This window comes from Heliangelus exortis, chromosome 24, assembly GCF_036169615.1.
Source record: "Heliangelus exortis chromosome 24, bHelExo1.hap1, whole genome shotgun sequence".
NCBI lineage: Eukaryota > Metazoa > Chordata > Aves > Apodiformes > Trochilidae > Heliangelus > Heliangelus exortis.
Window position 1 is genome coordinate 5881986 of NC_092445.1, and position 20302 is coordinate 5902287.

The 20302-nt window shown below is 52.6% G+C and overlaps 3 protein-coding genes across 5 annotated transcripts; 2 read left to right on the plus strand and 1 right to left on the minus strand.

The window, feature by feature from the left end:
- Positions 1–1305: 1305 nt before the first annotated feature.
- AK2 (adenylate kinase 2) lies at positions 1306–8232 on the minus strand. Of its 2 annotated transcripts, XM_071767999.1 has the most exons (7): positions 8069–8232; positions 7449–7574; positions 5628–5738; positions 5459–5553; positions 4772–4844; positions 4109–4304; positions 1306–2042 (listed from the first exon to the last, which is right to left on the minus strand). In XM_071767999.1, exons 1-7 carry the CDS (start codon positions 8180–8182, stop codon positions 2035–2037), a joined length of 723 nt encoding a protein of 240 aa, XP_071624100.1. In that variant the 5' UTR covers positions 8183–8232; the 3' UTR covers positions 1306–2034. The 2 variants fall into 2 exon arrangements, with proteins under 2 accessions (XP_071624100.1, XP_071624099.1); XM_071767998.1 differs by lacking the exon at positions 1306–2042 and having other exon boundaries at positions 3894–4304.
- A 264-nt stretch (positions 8233–8496) lies between these two features.
- AZIN2 (antizyme inhibitor 2) lies at positions 8497–14394 on the plus strand. 2 transcript variants are annotated; one of them, XM_071767840.1, is made up of 11 exons: positions 8497–8632; positions 9509–9614; positions 10646–10812; positions 10896–11069; positions 11674–11846; positions 12217–12348; positions 12681–12846; positions 12953–13115; positions 13258–13370; positions 13553–13767; positions 14047–14394. In XM_071767840.1, exons 3-11 carry the CDS (start codon positions 10714–10716, stop codon positions 14186–14188), a joined length of 1377 nt encoding a protein of 458 aa, XP_071623941.1. In that variant the 5' UTR covers positions 8497–8632; positions 9509–9614; positions 10646–10713; the 3' UTR covers positions 14189–14394. The 2 variants fall into 2 exon arrangements, with proteins under 2 accessions (XP_071623941.1, XP_071623942.1); XM_071767841.1 differs by lacking the exon at positions 8497–8632 and adding an exon at positions 9188–9360.
- A 677-nt stretch (positions 14395–15071) lies between these two features.
- On the plus strand, positions 15072–16210 carry NDUFS5 (NADH:ubiquinone oxidoreductase subunit S5). Its single transcript, XM_071767847.1, has 2 exons — positions 15072–15405; positions 15977–16210. Exons 1-2 carry the CDS (start codon positions 15190–15192, stop codon positions 16079–16081), a joined length of 321 nt encoding a protein of 106 aa, XP_071623948.1. The 5' UTR covers positions 15072–15189; the 3' UTR covers positions 16082–16210.
- The last annotated feature ends 4092 nt before the right edge of the window (positions 16211–20302 follow it).

A 20302-nucleotide genomic window follows, 5' to 3' on the forward strand; every position in this document is an offset into this window, starting at 1 on the left:
GGTTGAACAGAAGGGATTTACAGCACCTGCAGAGCATCACATGCTGGGGGAAACATTCAAGGTCAATGTGAGGGAGACAGGCCACAGAACAGATCCAACTACAGAGGATGGAGCTGAGCAGCCTCCCCCCAGTACCCCCAGATTCAACTACAGAGGATGGAGCTGAGCAACCTCCCCTCCCAGCACCCCAGGGATTAATTTCACATTCCACACTTCAGTTAGAATCAAACAGAAGCAGCCCAGCTCAGAGAAGCCAAAACTTCTCCATCCCATGTAGCAGAAAGCCAGAAGGAACAGGCAGAACAGGTTTTGAAAGCAACAGCACGACAAGTAGTAAAGGATACAATTCCAAACAAGGAGGAAGAGAAAACTTTAACATCCATCACAGGATGGACACCACAAACACCAGAGAGGCACACAGCTTTTGCCTTCAAGAGACAGAGAATTCTAATGGGAAAGAGAAAGGTAATAAAAACACCAGAGCACAGAGAGACTGAATGGCTGAGGAGCAAGAAAGCCCACTTATGCAGAAGAAATGAGTCATTTCTGGAGGAAATGGGTAGATGCATCCTGACCCTTTCTGGTGCTGGGTCACAGTGCCTAAACCAAAGCCCTGAACACACAAGGGGCTGTAAAAGTGGAGCCCCAAGGGCACTGGGGAAAAACAAGGACCCGCCATCAGCACATCACGAGCACAACCTTCCCCTGAGATACCTCCGAGAGCTGAGGCCAGGGTCCCTGGGGAGGCAGTCAGAGGGAGGCCAAGAAATGCTGCATTTCAGCAGATTTTGCCCTGTGTGTTTACAGGGAGGCACTGGTGGAGGGAAAAGGAGGAATGCAACCAGGTATGAAAGGCAGAAAACAGAAGACACAGTATGTGGCTTCCGATCAGTGCAGGAGGAGAGAAGGAAGTAACATCAGCTCCTCCACACATTAATGATGCAAAGGGAGGGGGGAAGGGAGAGGTATGGCATCAGTTCAAGGAGCTCTGATCAGGAAGGGTGAGGATACACAGGGGCTCAGTACTTTCAGCATCGCACACAAAGCAACAGACAAGAGAAAAGCAGCAAAAGACACCATTGCTATGGTGACAGAAAGCACTGGAACACACTCAGAAGGGAAAAAAAAAAAAAAAAAAAGCTAAAAGGATTTACAAGCCCCATTTTCAATTGCACAGAAAATCATCCTTGAGACAGAATCAGGCCCGAGGAGCCACCCAGCTCAGTTGTTAGTTGGCTACACTGTCATCTGCCTCCTCTCATCCTCCACTCTGTCTGCAGGTCAAAGAGCACACAGTAAGAGATATAAAAATGTAAAGGGGTTATTTTATTATTGATTCAGAGGTTAGACAAGGCACCATTTGATCTAAAAAGAAATGCAAAAAACACCCAACCCCAATTAAGTGTCATTTTTGCAGTCAATTAAGGAAGTCTCTTTTGCATTTCTTCAGCATTGCAAGAATTCCAGCTTGGTCAAGATCACAGGAAAGCCACCCCATGGCCAAGTAAGGCAGGCTTGGACTAGAACCACAGCCCCTCTGTTCAGCACCAGAGAAACCTGGAGAAGTCTCTATGCCGTGTTTAGGAATGCAGCAGAACAAGAAAAACAGAACTTCCAGGAAAAGACCAAGGAATCTTTTTGTTTTGTTTTTTCCCTTTCCCTTTCAGAACTGATGAGTCATTTGTTCATTTTTTGGTCCTAGCTGTCAGGAAGCAACTTCAGAAAAAAAAAAAAAAAATCACAGCAAACCTCACAGTGGCCTCAGAGTACCAAGAGCCCATGAGACAAACCTGTACAATTGTTTTGTCTCCCCAAACTGTAATTTTTAAGGAGAATGCCACCTCCTCTTCACAGTGATTCTGCTAATTAAGAAAAACAAGCAAATCAGCCCCCAAGCCCCTTGTCTACCACCTCCTTATTTCCCTCCCATCAATAGTAACCCCCTCCCTGCCTCCCCTGCACCCACGGGAGGGCTGCAATGGGTGATGTAGCAGAGTGTGCAGCATTTGGTGGTCTCTCATCTGGTTCACGGAGTCATTCAGCTGGAATAGATGGGAACAAAGAAAAAAAATATTTAGGGGAAAAAAAAAAACCAAAATGAATCATGGCTTATGGCAGGAAAAGGCTGGTGGGCTGGATCCAAAAGTGAGCACAAAGGGAAAAAAAAAAAGAATAGAGAGTGGAAAAACAGAGTGTTCACGCTGTGGAGTAAAACCTTGAGCAAGTCCAGGAGCACCAACTGGCTGAGAGCCCCAGAGCCCCTCCTGCCATTAGGCATGGGCTGCAGCCCTCCTCTGGGCCTCTCTCGAGTTGCCAAAATCAAAGCTCCTTCCACTCAGCATTTCTTTACAGCCATGGAGAGGCAGTTCTGACACTGTTCTCTCCACTCCCCTGGAACATGGCAGCCTGACATTAGCTGCTCCCCCCCACCTCCCTGGTGCTGGGGCTGTCCTCTCACACAGGGAAGGCACAGACGATGGAGAAGGCAACAGCCACCTGGGGGACCCCAGGGGACTGCAGGCTGCTGTTGAAACCAGAACCGTTTCCTTTCAAACCCTCTCCCCACAGACATGTGCTTTCAAAGAGCAACAACTCAATAGCTTTCAGTTCATGGTGTTCCTTCCAGTTAGCTGGAAGGGAAGAGGTTGTTTCCCTGGAAAGGATGTACAAGGACAGAGAGCTATTTTCAGACAAAAGAGAAATTATCAAGAAAAAGAGCGATCCCTGAGTATTAGGCATCTGTTCTGGATATGCAGCCCTAGGCAGCCCAGTGGAAGGAAGGAGACAGACCATCTCCTCAACAGGACTCACCACCACCAAATCAGTAAACATACATGGAAGGCTAAAGGACAAAATTTTATCTGGGCCAATAAGCGGGGTCCTCCAGGAAGGTGGGCTGGAATCCCACAGGGACAAAGGTTGTCACCAGGGTCACCAAATAGCAGAGTAATGGTCCTGAGAAGCTGGGGCATTAACCACACGACACGTGGTATCCTCAAATGAGCAGCCTGATGGAGCTGTTGGATTTGCTCACGAAACAAATACATTTCCAGGAGCTCATAACGAAGGTCATTGGCTCAAGGGCACACAAAGATGGTGGTTAATAAGACTGCCTCTCAGGCCTTGAGAAATCATCTGGTTTGCAGCCAGGCTTTATTTAGATTTTGGGACCAGGAGAAGCTCAACACATCTTCCTTGGCCAAAGCCAAGGCAAGAGTGAAGAGATAAAACCCAAGGCCTTTTCTTGTCCCCAGGAGATCCCAACTTGCCACACAGAGTGACCGTCAGACTGACCAGAAACTTCATTGTGTTAAAAAAAAAACCAAAATCAACAAACCAGGAAGCCCCTCACTAACATTTACATATACATATTGAGGCCCATAAATGAGGAGAGGTTGAAACCCCCCAGCACTCCCCCACAAGCTTCATCAGAATGGGAGGAAGTCTCTCAGGTAACCTCCCATCCCACAGAGAATAGAGCCCATACAAGGAGAATAAGTTCTCCCCAGCCCCAAGCAGCAGCAGCAAGCTGTGCTCAGACACAGGGACAAGCTCTCCCTCCCCTGGTGGACACACACAGAGCCCTTCACAGCCTTCCCACCACCAACCCTCTGCTGACAGAACATCACCTCTCTGGCACCCTGCCCAGGTCCTTCCCCTCACTGCTCAGTCCTGACCTCCAACCTTATGGTAATTCCCTGTGGAGCAGCTGAAAGTCCATCTCCTTCCAGGAAGCTACAGACTGAAAAAAAACAAAAACCAAACCACCAAAAAGCCTTTCGAACCTCGGGGGTATAAACCCCAACTCTGGCAGGGGGTGCTTGGGCTCACTGCGACCTCTAGGGGACAAATCCCTGGCTCCCGAAGACACATAATGTTCATATATACTGAGATAAGAGACCGTTAACAGCTCGTTTAATTAAAGAGAATTAGCACAGCCCTGCCTCGGGCTGCATCACCTTATCCCCTCCTCTTCTACTCTGCTTAGCTCTTCACCCTCCCTGGCCCCAGAAAGACAGAGACAAAGAAACAGAGAGAGAGAGAGAGAGAAGAAAGGGAAAGCTCCATCCTGGGACAGAGCCCTAAATGAACATAACCAGGTCTTTACATGTGGCTCTGGAGAAGGCTGCCAGGATGCTAGCAAACACCACATCGGGAGACTGAGAGGCATCCACGGCCGTGTGGATCCCTCTTTTGCTGTAGTAGGAGACCAGGGGGGAGGTCTGGGTGTGGTAAGCCTTCAGCCGGGTTTTCAAGGCTGTTTCGTTGTCATCCGAACGGCGGATCAGGGGCTCTCCAGTCACCTGGGAGAAACAAGGGGACAACAGTCTCCAGCCAGCTGCAAGCCTGGCATACTCCCCCCTTTCCACAGCTATGACAACCCTGGCTCCCCTCTGATGAGCCTATGAGGTGGAGCTGCAGAGGTGATCCCAAAGGCAGCCAAAACAAGTCCCAGAGAAGTCCCACTGAAGAGAGAAGGATTCAGTGTCATGGTCTTTCCCCCCCTCCACAACCACTCTGCTTGCTAAAAGGAGACCAAGAAGTCTTGATAGCACCTGTTGCTCCCCAGGAAAACCAGCTACAACCCACCACAATTTCCTCCCCACTCTACTGATGGCTCAGGCTGCCCAGGCACTTCCCCACACTCCCCAGAAAGCCAAGACAGAAGGAAAAAACCCCCGAGGGTTATTATTTCTTTTTCCCCAAGGATGATATAAAACATCATCTAAACCCAAAGCAATGCAAGCTGTGGCCTTGGGAGCTCACATACATCGTCCTTCATGTGCTCTTTCGGGGGTCTGAACTCCTCATGATAAGAGCGGCCGCTCGCTGGGTGAATCAGCCTAGAGGCAGAAAGCAAATGTCAGCAAAGGAGCCAGGACAAGGTCTTCTGAACCCGCCACTCAGCAGCACAGAAACATCTGCAATAGCAACACAATTAGCCTCTCTATGAAGAAAAAACTCTTCTAGCTATTTCTGTACCAAGGGCTTCTTTAGGCTCTTGCAAAAAGCAGCTGCACAAGGATTTTTACTTTGTGCTTGTTCCTGGAGGTGTGAAGGTGACCCAGTGAGACCTCTGTGTGCCTGCATGGCCACAACCAGCCCCAGACATGACATTCAGCAGCACCTCCTGCTGAAGGGAGCAGTACCAGCTCCAGAGGCAGGAGGATTGAAGATATTAGCTTTCAGACACCAGGATTAAAGGCTGAGCTGGCTCACCAAGGACACTGGTTTGTATCAGAGACCCCTATTTATTGGGTAAGGAAGGGTTCAAGGATGGCCCAGGCATGGGACAGCAGGGAAGGCATCAGGGAAGGAAGGCTCTCACAGAGCAGAAACTGAATACAGAGCAGAGAATCTAGCCCTAGTCACAGTGAGAAAGGCACAAGAATTCAAAATCAGGATGTTTCCCCCTAAACTATGAAACTTCACCCCATGTCTGGGAAGGAAGAATTACCGTCCAGTGATCCTCCGGATGAGCAAGGAGTCGGGGATGCTGAACTCTATGACAGAATCCAGCTTCTCTCTCCTCTTCTCCAGGAGCTCATCCAGCTGTGACAGAAAACACCAGCTCAGGGGGGCAGAGGCACAGGCCAGGGCTGGAGGAGACCCAGAAGCTTACCTACCATTTCAGCTTGTTTCACTGTGCGTGGGAAGCCATCCAGGAGGAAGCCATTCTTGCAGGGAGGAGAGTCAAGGTTGTTCTCAATCAGCTCCACCACCATCTCATCACTCACCTGCAGAGAGGAGATGGATGCAAGGTCAGGAGGAACAGCCCAATTTTACACACAGACACCCCCAGAGCTGCCCTACCCATCCTGCTGCCCTTTTGACAGCTGTTCCTGGTCTGGAGCCAGCAGCCACCATGCAGGGCACTGCTGGGACAGGGTGAATGCTGCCTGATGGGACCTGCCTACCCCAGGGACGCACTCCCTGCCCTCGGTGTTACACCACCACATGGCTAATGGGACATTTCTCCCCAGGAGACACTTCAGCATATGCAGGGACTAGGCCAGCGCTGTAACCTCACTGTTACAAAGGTTGCTGTATTTCAAGGGAGATTGTCAGCCTCCCTAGATTTTTAAAAAAAAAAAAAACAAAAACAAGCAAAAACCCAACCAATTCACAGTACAAAATACTGACATAATCTTTTATTTCTTGTTAACTTTGTACTTTCACCCACACATCCCCTTTGGGAGGCCAGGCCTGGCCACAAAGGGCAAAGAAGGAGAGCTGCTCATTGACTCTCATAAACTTTGCTTGAAGGTAAATGCCCAATAGTTACAGGCAAGCTCTGGCTGGGTAGTTTTTCCCTTATCACAACCTCAGCATGCTGCTGGGATTAGTCCCTTTTCCACACCAAAAGCACTAACAGATGCTGCAGCCCCAACAATAGCTGTTTATTCCAGAGCAGAGCTCTTTTCTCCAGCCAGGACCCAGCAGGACTGGGGACCAGACTGTCACAGCACATGTAAACAAGAGCCCTGGAGTGGATAGAGCAGGGCTCTCTTGGGTAAGAAACAAGTAATTTCTCTGCTTTCCTGATCACCCCTTTCACAGAAAGGCATCCTGCTTGGTAACCAAGCATAAAAAAGCCCCATCCCTGGCTCTGAACACTGCTGAGCTCCCAGCAGAGTTATCAGGGAGCCAGAGCTGCTGGGATGTACCTGGGGAGCAGCCCACTGCTGCCTGCCACACACACGTGGCAGATACCACCAGCCTGGACAGATAACGTCTCTATCTTTCATAACCAGATGGGATATTGCAGGATGATGTTGCAATACAAGTTTTGAGCAAAAACTGGAGATAAGCCATGTCACTTTTCCCACCCGGGGCCCTGCGGGTTCTTTATGGGGTGCGAAGAGCCACGATGCCCAAGATCTGTGGCTGCAGTTTGCTGTCCTTTACAGTTTCCCAAGATAGTTTGGTCATTTTGCCAAGGTAATTGAGATCCTCAAAAAACAAATTGTGTCTGAGATCCTAACTCTTGTCCCATGAGGATCCAAAGTGGCCCTTTCACACAGCAACACCCCTACACCTGTTTTCACCCCACAATTACAAAGCAAACAGTATTTATACAAGAACTAGGATGGAGTTGAACACTCTGGACAAACTGTTCCACCCCATGGGGATCCAGGCATCACATGAAGTGTCCTGAGCAACATCTTACAGCTCCAAGGAAAAATTTCCCCTCCAAACAGGGGGTGGAACTGAGGCTGCTGGTAAACATGGACCAATCTGGAAGCTCAAGCTTGTTTTAATGGGATGTTTTCCCTATAGGAAAATGAGGAGAACCCCCACCCCTCCCTTCACCCTACAATTTTTTTTTCCACCACTAATTGGGTTGTGTCACCTAAGGCTTTTAATTAAGAGCTGGCTTTTGACTATTCTTATTTCAGGTGCTGCCAGGCCCCCTCCCCTCCTAGCAACCTCTCCCTGCTACCCACCAGCTTCCCTGAATCCATCGTCTCTTTGAGCCGTTTTCCCAGTTCGGACCCTGAGGCCACCATGGCTCGCAGCATGTCCCCAGTTGCCAGGTGGCAGACGCAGTAGGTCTCAGCAAGCTTCGGAGCCTGTGGGACAGGACAGACAAGAGGTGAGCCCGCCATGAGGGATTCAGAGGCAGGACCAGAGGGAAGCGAGACACAGACGTGATCTGGGACTCCCACCCCGCTGGGGCCTTATCCCTCTTTCCCAGCAGCCCCGGCCAGCACGTGGCACACTTCTCGGAGGGGGACCAGGACTCAGGGTGCCCAAGAATGGGCCTCGAGAGGGATCCAGGACAAAGGACCCCGGGGAGCCGCATCCCTGAGTCCCCAGCGGACAGGCCCGGGGCGCTCCGGAGCGGGTCAGGCCGCACACTCCAGGCTCTCCGCAGGGGAAGGGAGGCCCGGGGCGCTCCGGAGCGAGGCGGGCAGCACACCGCGGGGGAAAGAAGCCCGGGTGCCCGCATTCCCTCCACGCCGGAGGCCAAATGCTGGACCCAGGGGTGGGAAAGGGTTGGTCGACCCGATCCGGTGAGGCAACCCGGGACCCCCGCGGGTTATTTCATCCCGTGTCCGCTCACCTGCGTGCCCTTGCCGGCACCGGGCGGCCCCAGCAGCACGGCGCGGATTCCCTGCCGGAGCCCCGAACCCGTGCTCTGACCGCGGCTGCCCCCGGCCTGCGCGCTCGGAGCCATGACACCACCGACTGCGCGCGCCGCACCGCGCACCGCGCACCGCCCCGCGGCCAATGGGTGGGCACGGTGGCAGCGCGCGACTCGTAGGCGGGGCTTCCGCGGTAGAATGGGCGGGGTTAAGTCACGGTTGTGGGCGTGGTTAAGGGGTGAATGGGTACGGTTGTCCGGTGAATGGGCGGGGTTACGCAAATCAAAAGGAACCTTTCTGGGGTGGTGGGCGTTGGGTTGGTTGTGGTAGGCGCGGTTTAGTGGGGATGGGCGTGGTTTATCTTGGAGTGGGCGGGCCCACTGTGCCTAGCTGCTCGGCACGTGCGCGGTGGAGTCCGGGTGCTGGGCTAAACACCGGGAAATCGCGCCGGGATCTGCCGTGGACAAAAGCTGTCTTGGGGCTGGTGGCCACGAGAGTCCCTGGCAAAGCCAAGGGCACCGTGCTGTCATGAGAAGCCTCGGGTACGCCGGTCCCTCTTCCCCCTTAGGGGGAGCAACTGCACAGTGACCCCAGTAGGCAATTGTGAATCAACGAGAAAAAGAAAAAAACTCCCCTGCTCAGCCCGTGGGGTTTGCGGGATGGAGCAGTGGAGCTGCTTCCAAATACACAAATGCAGGCAAAGAAACGACTGACCCAGCAGCTGGGGATCTGCAGGTCTGGCAGAGCTGCATCTGCTGCCAGGAACCCACTGGGACTGGTAGCAGCACCACGGGGCAGAATCAGTCCCTGGATTCCCGACTGCCTCCCCCATCAACTGTCCTCAGCCTGTCATTTCCTTTCCCTGGCAGCCGTATTTTGGAGATATTTTTGGCTCACTTCCCCTCCACCCCCACACCCCCCCAGTAGGGTCCCTACAGCAGTACATGTGCAGCCCCCAGCTCTGTCACGCAGCATGTATTCTGGGGGCAACCCCAACCCTGAGAGGGGGTAGGCAAGGGGGGGAGCATTCCCCAAAAAAGGATGAAGGATGCTCAGAGGCAGCTCAGCCAATGGGGTGGCTGGGTTCGGTTGCCATGGCTACAGTTGGGAGGCAGAGCAGGGAGGAGGGGTGCCTCCTCTCTCTCTGCAGGGGTAACTTGCCCAGGGGCTGGGGCACGGGGGGAACCAGGGCAGGAGGAGCAGCTGCTGCTGGGGCCAGTTCATCCTCTTGGGAGACCCATGGGCATCATCTCCTTAAATGATTTCTAAGGTAACGGGGTGAGGGGGCTGCTGGCAGTGGGAGGAGGGGGCTAGGGAGGGGTGCCCGACAATGCTTAATTTTGGGAAGGGTGGGTGGAGGGCATCCTGCTGTCAGTGCCCCTCTCCCTCACTTAACCCCTTGCACTGCTTCTCTCCAGGGACCTCGGATCCCCAGTGACAGCTCCGCCTCGGGGTGCTGCGGGAGCTCAGACTTCTTCAGGGGCCCCCTGACCCTGTCACCCAGGAGCCAACCATCAGCCCATGGTACAGGGGGGGGGCTGCTTCATTTCTCATGGTTTCTGTGCCCAAGCAGTGTGGGCTGGGTGCTGGTTAGTGATGCCTCCTGGAAGTGAAGAGTGAGGCTGGAGGAGTTGCTCTCCTTTCCTGAGTAGGAAGCTTTCACAGCTCCAAAGCCTGTTTTTTTTTCTCCCTGTTTCTGTAGTTAGATGGTGGTGCTTGCTCAGTGCGTTACAACCACCCTGGGCTCAGCGTGGTGTTTCTCCTTGTCCCCATCCAGAATGTTACAAGTAGGTCTCTGCAGAGGAGGAGGAGGTGCTGTGCAGCTCAGAGGGATGAAACCTCTGGGGACCATGTTGCCATGAAAGCCCTGGAGCTAGACCTGGATTACTGGAGAGGAAATGTTTCTTGCAAGCTCACGCTGGGTGTTCACCTCCTGGGGACATGGGGTGGGCTGGAACCAGTTAAAGTGATGGTGTTAAAGTGATGGCGTGTGAGCTTAAAGCTAAAGCTCCACAAAGTGTGTGTGAACCAGCAAACACCATGCAGCTTAACTTGTCCCCTTATTCCACACCCTGTGTAACAGCAGGGATGTGAAACTGGAAGCACAGCACAGATCCAGACCATCCCCAGATACGCAAGTGACCCATGGTGGGGTCTTTAAAGGTGCCTCCCTTTCCATGGGGCTTGTGTGCCTGGGATGGTGGGTCTGGGAAACTTCACCCCAAGCAGCAGATCTAGTGACATGCTGGAGTGTGAAGGGATATGTCCTGATTTATACAGGCCACCCCCGTGGCAGTGGAGCTGACTGTGTTGGTGCCTGAACTGCTGCTGAAGACAGGGCTGCTGTGTGCCAGAACAAAACTCTGAGCTACAGAGAAATGTGTCTCCTCCCCCTAGAGAAGATGTTTAACCCCCAGCAGGGCTCTCCACAGTCACTGGTTTGAAGGAGAGCAGCAGAACACCTCTACTCAGGGCAGCACAGACATGTACAAGTACATGGTGAGCACCTCAGGGCTTCTGGAACCCTACTTCCAACATTCTCTTCCTTTTTCCAGTGTGTTGCTTAGTGAGAAGCTATACCCTGCTTGAGGAGGATTTCACCTAGCATTATCACACCTTGACCATGAATGGGTACTTGAAGGAGTCCAACTTCATGATGTTGGAGGAGGGTTTCACCACCAGAGACCTCCTGGAGAACCTTCTCGTGGAACTGTGCCAGGCGGTGAGTGCTGGTGGCTCTGCTGCTCCCCGGCAGCCAGGGGCCATGGGGAGGGAACTGCTGTGCTCACTCCTGCTCTCTCCTAGAGTGACTGTCAAACCTTCTTCGTGGCAGACCTTGGGGACATTGTCAAGAAACACATGCACTTCCTGAGGGCCTTGCCCCGTGTCAGACCCTACTTCCCTGTGAAGTGCAACAGCAGCGAGGGTGTGGTCCGGTTGCTGGCTGAGCTGGGGGCAGGCTTTGCCTGTGCCAACAAGGTGAGGACATGGGAATTTTTGGGAGGCTGGCAGAGCTCACTCTCCTGTCCTATGTTTCCACTTGCTGGGTGACATTCACAGGGGCAGGAATGTCCCTCTGCTGTCCAAACACTCCAGACACAGCCTCAAAATCCCTGTCCTTTCTGGTGACTCCAGCTTGATCTCTTTGGTCAGTATTCCTGGCTTGGCTGGTGACAAGGCAGGTCCTTGAGGTGCCACTGCCACAGCTGTCCAGTTCTCAGTGGCTTTCAGGCTGATCCTGAAGCTCCCAGCTCCCTCTTGCACCTCAGTTGCTCAGATTCCCAAGGAGGCTCCAAAGTGAAGCCAATTACTTCTATGTTAATTAACTAGGATGTGTTACCAGGAGGAGGAAGTGCAAAGGAGATGACAGCTCAGCCCATTGGGAGACACGTGCACTAAATCCACCCCTCTGCACCCTCCGGTTTTCTCTCCTTCTGGTCTCATGCCACTTGTAAACATCTTGCTGCAACCAGGACAAAGTCCACCATGGTGCCTTAGAGCTCTGGAAAAGCCCAGCTGGCACTTTGCCCTCTGCAGCTCAGGCCCAAGGGACCTGCTGACACACGATGCCATCTCCCTGCAGGCAGAGATGGCATGGGTTCAAAGCATTGGAGTCCCAGCTGACAAGATCTTCTACAGCAGCCCCTGCAAGCAGGTTGCCCACCTCAGATATGCAGCCAAGCACGGTGTAGAGATGGTGACCTTTGACAATGAGGTGGAGCTGAGCAAGGTGGCCAGGAGCCACCCTCATGCCAAGTAGGTGCCTGGAAGCTGCATTGGAGTGGGGGGCTGGAGGAGAAGCTGGGGAGGGGGCTGTGGGGTGACAGAAGGCCTGAAGTAGTGATAGGATGAGGGGGAACAGTTTTAAGCTGAAAGAGGGAAGGTTTAGGCTAGATACTAGAAAGAAGTTATTTGGTGTGAGGGTGCTGAGCCCTTGGCCCAGCTTGCCCAGAGAAGCTGTGTCTGCCCCGTCCCTGGCAGTGCTGAAGGCCCCAGGTTGGATGGGGCTTGGAGCAACCTGGGCTGGTGGAAGGTGTCTTCAAGGTGATCTTCAGGGTCCCTTCACATCCAAACTATCCTGTGACTCAATGAAGAACCCTCACAGCAGTGTGGCTTTGCTCTGCAGGGTGTTGTTGGGTGTTGCTGCTGACTCCAGCCCTTCTGCCCATCCCAGCATGACATTTGGGACCACACTCAAATCCTGCCGGCACCTGCTGGAGACAGCGAAGGACCAGGCTCTGGAGGTTGTTGGCATCAGGTGCAGTACATGGTCCTTCTTCCATAGGGAAGCTCAGCCCATGTTGCCCATGTTGGAGGGGACTTGGGAAGCTCTGCCTTGCCAGAACAACACAGGGGTCCATGGAGCCACCAGCTGCTGCGCCTGGGAGGGAGGTGGATGCTGGGGAGGTTGACCCTCGTTGAGACCAACCTGGGGCAGGTTTGGCCCTCAGAGAAGGTCTGGGGGGGCTTTGCAGGGCCATCCAGGCAGTCTGGCTTGGGATCTCTGGGGAGGGATAATTCCAGTGCCATGTCCCCTTGCTGCTCTCTGGGGACAGGTGAGCGCTGCTGGAACAGGGACTGTCCCCTCAGCTTCCATCTGGGCAGCCGTGGGCTGGAGCCCCAAACCTTCTCTCAGTCAGTGGCCACGGCACAGATGGCCTTTGAGGTGGGCAAGGAGCTGGGCTACCAAATGCACCTCCTGGACATTGGAGGGGGATTCCTCGGCACCGAGGACACCAGAGCCCGGTTTGAAGAGGTACGTAGCTCCCAGCGTGCAGAACCAGGCTGGAGCATGTCCCCTGGGTCTGGGTCACTGCAGAGGGACTGAGCTAACCCAGGGGGAACATCTTCTTTCCTTCCAGGTGGCTGCTGGGATAAACTCGGCCTTGGATTTGTATTTCCCAGATGGCTGTGGGCTGGAGATCATTGCAAGACCGGGGCGGTATTATGTCACCTCTGCCTTCACCTTGGCTGCCAGGATCACAGCCAGGGAGGAAGCACCCACAGAGCACCCCAGCTCTGATGGTGAGTGGGATGGTGGGATGATGGGATGGTGGGGCTGTGAATGGTGGGACAGTGGGGTGATGAGACAGTGGGGTAGTGGGATAGTGGGGTACTGGGATGTGTGCCCAAACACCCCCTGAACCCTCTCCCTCCTCTCCTCCAGAGGAAGACTCTGGCACCAAGAAGAACCTCGTGTACCACCTCAGTGATGGCACCTACGGTGCCTTCAGCTGCCTCCTGTTTGACAGCCCCTGCCCCAGACCTCGGCTGCACAAGGTGAGGGTCTTACCCAAGCTGAGGAAAGCCCAGAGGGTCCTTCATGCTACGTCCCATCCCCTCGCATCCTGGGTGGCCCAGGCTCCATTCTGGGGAGGCCATGGTGGCCACCAGAAGGGCTGTAACCAGAGTTATAGAGATAGGGCAGATCATGGGCACTTCTGTCTCCTTGCCCCCTACAGAGACCCTGCCGAGACCCCCGCTCACACAGCAGCAGCCTCCGAGGCCCCCTGGGACATGGAGAGGATCACATTGCTGAGGGCCTAGAGCTGCCTGAGCTGCAGGTTGGGGACTGGCTGATCTTTGAGGACATGGGGGCCTACACCATCACAGCCTTGTCCCCCCCCGGGGGGTGTCCCCAGCCACCTGTCACCTACACCATGTCCCACCTGGCCTGGTAAGAGACGGTCCCATGGGAACAGGGCTGAATCCCATGGGAGATGCTGGCTTTCCCCCCAGCTGTGCTCTTTGCCCAAGAAAGAGGGTAAAATCCAAGTCTCAAAAGCTGGAGATTCGGCGTGAAATCTTCCCCCCTGAGGCAAAACTCCTATTTTTTTCCAACACTGACAGACCCGAGTCAGTTTTTCCCTAAGGAAGCCACAGGCAGCTCAGCTGTCGGGGGGGATGAGAGAGCACTGGAGCTCCCCCTTCCATGAGGGTTTCCTCCCCCTTGCAGGAAAAGCATCCAGATCTTGCAGGGAAAAACACCCCAAACAGAAGACGACCGGGAGGGCATCTGCGCCCCGCTGTCCTGTGGCTGGGAGATGGCAGAGACCCTCAGTGTTCCCCCGGTCTGCGCTCCCACTGGCATCATCTGAGCAGCACCACTACGGGGAAGGGGGAAGGAGACCACGACCTCCCCTCCCACTGGGACCCCTGGGCAAGGATTTGGGATTATCTGCCCTTGGTCCCATTCTTCCTGCTTTTGTGCCTGCTAAAAAGGGTGGGTGGGGGGAGCCGGGCAGGTTTGGGTTTTTTTTTCTTTTCTTTAAGAGTTATGACAAAAAATGGGTGTCCAGGGACACCTCCTGGCTCTTGCTCCCCACCCTGCACCAAAGGCAGCAGGGATCAGTCTGCAATTAGCTGCATAATGAGGCTTTGCTCATTAGGGAAGGTGGAGTTGCTCACCCTGACCTTAGACGCGGTTCAGGCGTCCCCAGGATTTCGGGGGGGTGGGAATAAACGGGGGGAGTTTGGGGATGTGGGTGGAACTGGGGAGTTGGTAGGATCCGTGGGCACTCATGAACACTAATGAAGCACCAGGGATATGTGGGGGTCCCACACTGGCTCAGGGCTGTGGCAGGGTGGGATGGGGACCAGGGGGACATAAATCTGAATGAGGACACCTTCAGCACCTGGTTACTGGGAACTCGGGGAACTGGGAGAGCATGGGAAGGGGTGCACTGGGAAAAGTGGGAGGACACTGGGGCATTGGAGTGTGGGCACTTGGAGCACTGGGACAACACTGGGAGGTCACTGGAAACACTGAAAGGACACTGGGAGGGCTCTAGGAGGGAACTGGGAGAACTGGGAGGGCAGTGAGAGCACTGGGAGGACTTTGGGAGGGTACTGGGAGGTCCCGGTGCTGCCGCAGCGGCCGGCAGGCGGCCTCCTCCCCGCCGGGGGGCGCTGCACCAGGGGGGGGCCGCTCGTGCCGCTCGTCTCATTGGCTCCGGCGGGGCCGTCAAGCGCGACGCGGGCGGTGTCGTGAAAAGCCCCGTGAAGGACGCCAGCAGTGTCGGCTCCGTGATTGGGGGGGGGCGGGCAGGGCCGGGTGCCCGTGTCGTGACAGCGCCTGTGTCTCGACAAGCGCGGAGACATGCCGTTCTGGGATCTGCAGCGGCAGCTGGGCATCGATGTGGACCGGTGGCTGCTGCGGCAGAGCATGCCGCAGCCCTACGGCAAGCCCGGGGCGTGTCACGCCTTCGAGCGGGAGTGGGTGGAGTGCGGGCACGGCCTGGGCCAGACCCGCGCCCGCCGCGAGTGCCAACCCGAGTACGAGGACTTCATGGAGTGCATGCACCGCACCAAGCTGGTGAGCAGCGCCCGTGTCCCGGGCCGCGCTGGGAAGGGGACTTTGGGCTACCAGGGCCGGTCTGGGAGCAGACGCTGGACCAGGAAGTGGAGAGCGTGCCGAGGGGTGCACGCCAAGCTCTGGAGAATGTTCTGGGTCTCCAGGCCAGTGCTGGGGAGGGGGACTCAGGGTGGGGAGTGATTCCAATCCTGTTCCTGTTACCCAGGACGAGGGGGTCTTGGCCCTGCCGCTGCCCCTTCCCCAGGGGTGGGATGGGCTGAGGTAGCAGCAGATGACACAACAGTGCAGAGCTCTGGCAGCCCCCTCCTCCTCCCTACTCAGTCCTCAGCTGCAGCAGCAATGGGGGAAAATACTGCCTGGGCAGCCAACATCATCATCAGTAAAATGTTTTAAACAGCTTAAAATATCTGAAGTCTTTTTTTTTGGGGGGGAGGCGGGGGGGCCAAGTGGCCATGAAGAGCCCTGAGGGCAGGGCTGGTGTGGGTGCCACAGGTGCTGGGGGGGGAAACCTGGGATCACCTCAGCTTCCCCCTGACCCCTGCTGTGTGTCTGCCCCCACCCTCTGTGCCAGGCTGTGCGGCTGAGAACCATCCTGGAGCAGAGAGATAAGATGATCAAGGAAGGGAAGTACACACCCCCTGACTACCACAAAGGCAAAGAGGAGCCACGGCCGTGACCTGCTGGGGACTTGGACATCAGGGAAGATCCGGGGGACAACTGTGTGACATCAGCATGGAGTGGTGTGCTGAAGGGGGAGACCCCATGCTCAGTGTGGATTGGGGCAGTAAATGTTTCCTACTGAACAGCTTTTGGCTCTGTGCTGGTTTTTTTTTGGGAGTGAAGCCTGGCTTGAGGGTCTTTCAAGGGTTTGTCTCTGCAGTGGTGCTTCCTGGGGGTGGTGGAGCTGTGTCCTTGAGGAGGTCAAACACTCCTGGAGCCACTGCCCCGGGATTTGTGGGTTCTGCCTTTGAGCTCAAGGTGTGGACTCACCAGCACCGAGTACAGGGGCAGAATCCCCTTCCCTGGACCTTTTGGCCACACTGTTCCTGATACAGGCCAGGATGCCCTTGGCCTTCTTGGCCACCTGAGCACGCTGCTGGCTCATGTTTAGCTTCCTGTCGACCCAAACTCCCAGGTCCCTTTCTGCTTGGCTTCTCTCCAGCCACTCTGTGCCCAGCCTGGAGCTCCCCACGGGGTTGTTGTGGCCAAAGTGCAGGACCTGGCAGTTGGCCATATTAAACCTCAACCCATTGGAATCAGCCCAACTCTCCAATCTGTCCAGGTCCCTCTGCAGTGCCCTCCTGCCTTCCAGCTGATCCACACTTCCCCCCCCCCCCCCCCCCCCATCTTAGAGTCATCTACAAATTCGCTAATTGTGGACTCAACCCCTTCATCTAAATCATCAATGAAGATATTAAACAGAACTGGGCCCAACACTACAGGGACACCGCTAGCAACTGGCCACCAACTGGATACATCACTGTTCAGCACCACTCTCTGGGTCCAGCCCTCCAGCCAGTTCCTAACCCAGTGCAGAGTGCCCCTGTCCAAGCTGTGGGCTGACAGCTTTTTCAGGAGAATGCTGTGGGAGACGGTGTCAAAGGCCTTGCTGAAGTCCAGGTAGACTCCATCCACAGCCTTCCCCTCAAACACCGAGCGGGTCACCCGATCATAAAAGGAGATCAGGAGATCAGACAGGACCTGCCCTTCCTAAACCTGTGCTGGCTGGGTCTGATCCCCTGTCCATCCTGTAGGTGCTGTGTGATTGCCCCTAGGATGATCTGCTCCATAACCTTGCTAGGCACTGAGGTCAGGCTGACAGTCCTGCAGTTTCCTGGGTCCCCCTTTCGCCCCTTCTTCTGAATTGGTGTGACATTTGCCAACTTCCAATTATCTGGGACCTCCCCAGTGAGTCAGGACTGTTGGTAAATGACAGAGAGCAGCTTGGCAAGCTCTTCCACCAGCTATCTCATCACCCTCAGGTGGATCCCATCTGGTCTCAGACTTGTGAGGATCCAAATGTCTCAGCAGGTCACTAACTGTTGCCTCCAGGATTACAGGGTGTCGCAAGAAGGGGACTGACACACGATCAATGTGATCAATCAAGTCCACTTTATTAGAGCATCAGACAGTTATTTATACTTTTTAAAGTAACATATGCATACTTGTCATTGTCTTACTGGTTGCTAAGTTAATTAGCTAATACATATTACAAAAGCTAAGCTCATTATTGGTTATTTGTTAAATGTCAACCCCTCCTCTTGTGGTTTCCAGCGCTCACACATCCTGCTTCTGATGACCGCAGCATTCTGTTTTTCTATCTTTTCCAAGGTTCAAAGTTGATACATCTCGTCAAGGTCAGCACACATCAGCACTTCTTCTTTCAACACCATAGTCCTTTGTAGCTCTTGCACAAAGCCTATTCATGATTAACAAGGCCAAGGCCTTGCGCCGGCAGAACCCAATCTTCCACATTTCCCCCGTTTTCTTTAAGGGCAACGTAAGCATTAAGCCCTAAACGGCTAATAGTATTGTCTAGCATGCATTGAATGCATTGCAAGAAGCAAGGTAACAACAAAAAGAGAATCAATAACATGATACCAACATAAAACAATGTTTTCACCAAAGATGACAACCATCCTGTGATACCCAAACCCGATAGCCAATTTGTGACTGCATCTCCAAGCAAGCTTGTTTGCTGCTGAATCAAGCCAGTATGTTCCTTTAAATAGGAGAGAGATGCATGAATGCTTTCACTATGATTGGACAAATTCATACAACACATTCCTGCCAAATCCTGACATCCATGACCCTGTGCTAACAATAAAAAATCTATGGCAGCGCGATTTTGCAAAACAGCATGGCGTAAGCTAGTTTGATCCTGCAATAATTCTCCTAAAATTTTTGTAGTAACATTAGCTTGCTTTTCTGTCCAGCATGCTAAGCTAGCTAATTCCCGCAAAGCATTTCCGGCAGCGGCACCAGGGAGAAATATTGACAAAGCCACCCTGGCTGCCTGACTCAGAAGTTCAACATGATCATTACAATCTGGTGAAAGACCAATACTTCTTTGTTTCCGAGTTTTTGCAGTCAATGTAATATTTCGTAATTGTGCATATTTCGGGGCAAAAATAGTCAAAGAGCCTAGATAGCAAGGACCTCCAATTATTCCCTTAGGGACACCTTGCCAAGCTCAATCACCACAAATCAAAAACACTCCTGGTGGTAAGGCATATGCTGATTCGTTTTTCCAAATATATGTTCCTGGCGCAGGAGTCGGATTATCACGATCTCCTACTGAATACATTGGTTTTGGGGAATTAGAACCTGTGTCATTATATCCACAGTACCCAAACTCAGGTGCATAGTCTAAATTTGTAGGAGGAACATCGGGAGTACCAATTTTCCATCTCTTAGTGCCGAATTTGATAAACGTGGGGGTCCAATTTCCAGACACATTACCTATGCCTTGAGAGCCTAACAAATCTAACTCTTGTGGATCCCATGGCAATGTTCTATTCAGGCCATCTATTGACGTAAGGGCACATTGCCCACCAGACATGCTATTGTTACATTGCTTAGCAGAATAGTTTGCAAATGCGGATTCGTTAAAGCCAGGAATCCCTATCAGGCAAGTGCGAAAAGGGTCAGTGGCACAAGCCATAGCAATGCAAAAATCTGTAATACCAGTGCTATTTGACCAGGTAATCCACATATTTTGCTGCGGGGGAATAATCATTGCCATATAAAACATACTAATAATACGAAAGCATCAAACACAATAATAACAAATATAATTGATAAACCTTGTCTAATTAAATCTCTAAGCTATCCCCATATCCTTAAGTGATTTAACCATTCATTTAACCCAATATATGCAACAGTTAATTTTTCATGTTATCTTAATCAATTGTTTTTGGTTGTGAATTGACTCTGAATGATCAGGTAAATTCATGCAAATACACTCCATCAAAGTCTTCAAAAACATAACCTAAAAGCTCATAATAAAAAGTCAGTGGCAGCATGATATTGTAAAACTGCATGTCTGACACTATCAACATCTTTTAGCATCTGTGTTAAAATACCAGAAGTTAAGTTCATCTACTTAGCAGTGCAACAGAATAGCACAATCAACAATCAACACATAGACAAGGGATCCCATAATCAACATATAAACGATCATATGAATTACAACATTAACAAGAACCTATTATCAATACAATATGAAAAGCACATTTCACACTGCAGTGGAAGGACTTAAATACCTTTTTATTATGAGGAAGGTCTGGTGTCCACTGGTGCATAGAACCAAGAGGGTAGAGGAGGCTTATCCGACAAAAATTGGTCGGGGGGCCCCAAAAGCTTCCCCAGACCCCTCCCGGGTCACGGCACAGTGGAGTCCTGGTTTCCTTCATGGTTGCCAAATTGAGGCCCAAAAAGGCCTAATAAAATTGTTTAGAGACAGAGTTCCAAGCCTTTAAACAGCAAAGGCACACTCTTCCCCCCTATTTTCCCTTTTTTTTTTTTTTTTTTTTTTTTTTTCCTTCTTACTCCTCACCAATATATGAGAAAAATTAACAACCACTAGAAGGTTCAAAAATGAAATGCTATTGCTACTAAAATCTGGTGGAGTCAGCCTGAAACAAAATGAAGTGGTACTATCTCCCAAACCAAAACTCAAGTGTAATTACCAAGGTTTTTTTTTGTTTTGTTTTGTTTTGGTTGTTGTTGTTTTTTTGGGGTTTTTTTTTTTTATCTCTGTATGAAACACCAGTGCACCATGCACCACAATATAAATCAATATTGAGAACCATATTGCAATGATGGTCCTTAAGCAGCTTTATCTGCTTCTAGCATTTGCTCAGAAGCTTCTAACAATTGGGCTGCTGTAGCACCT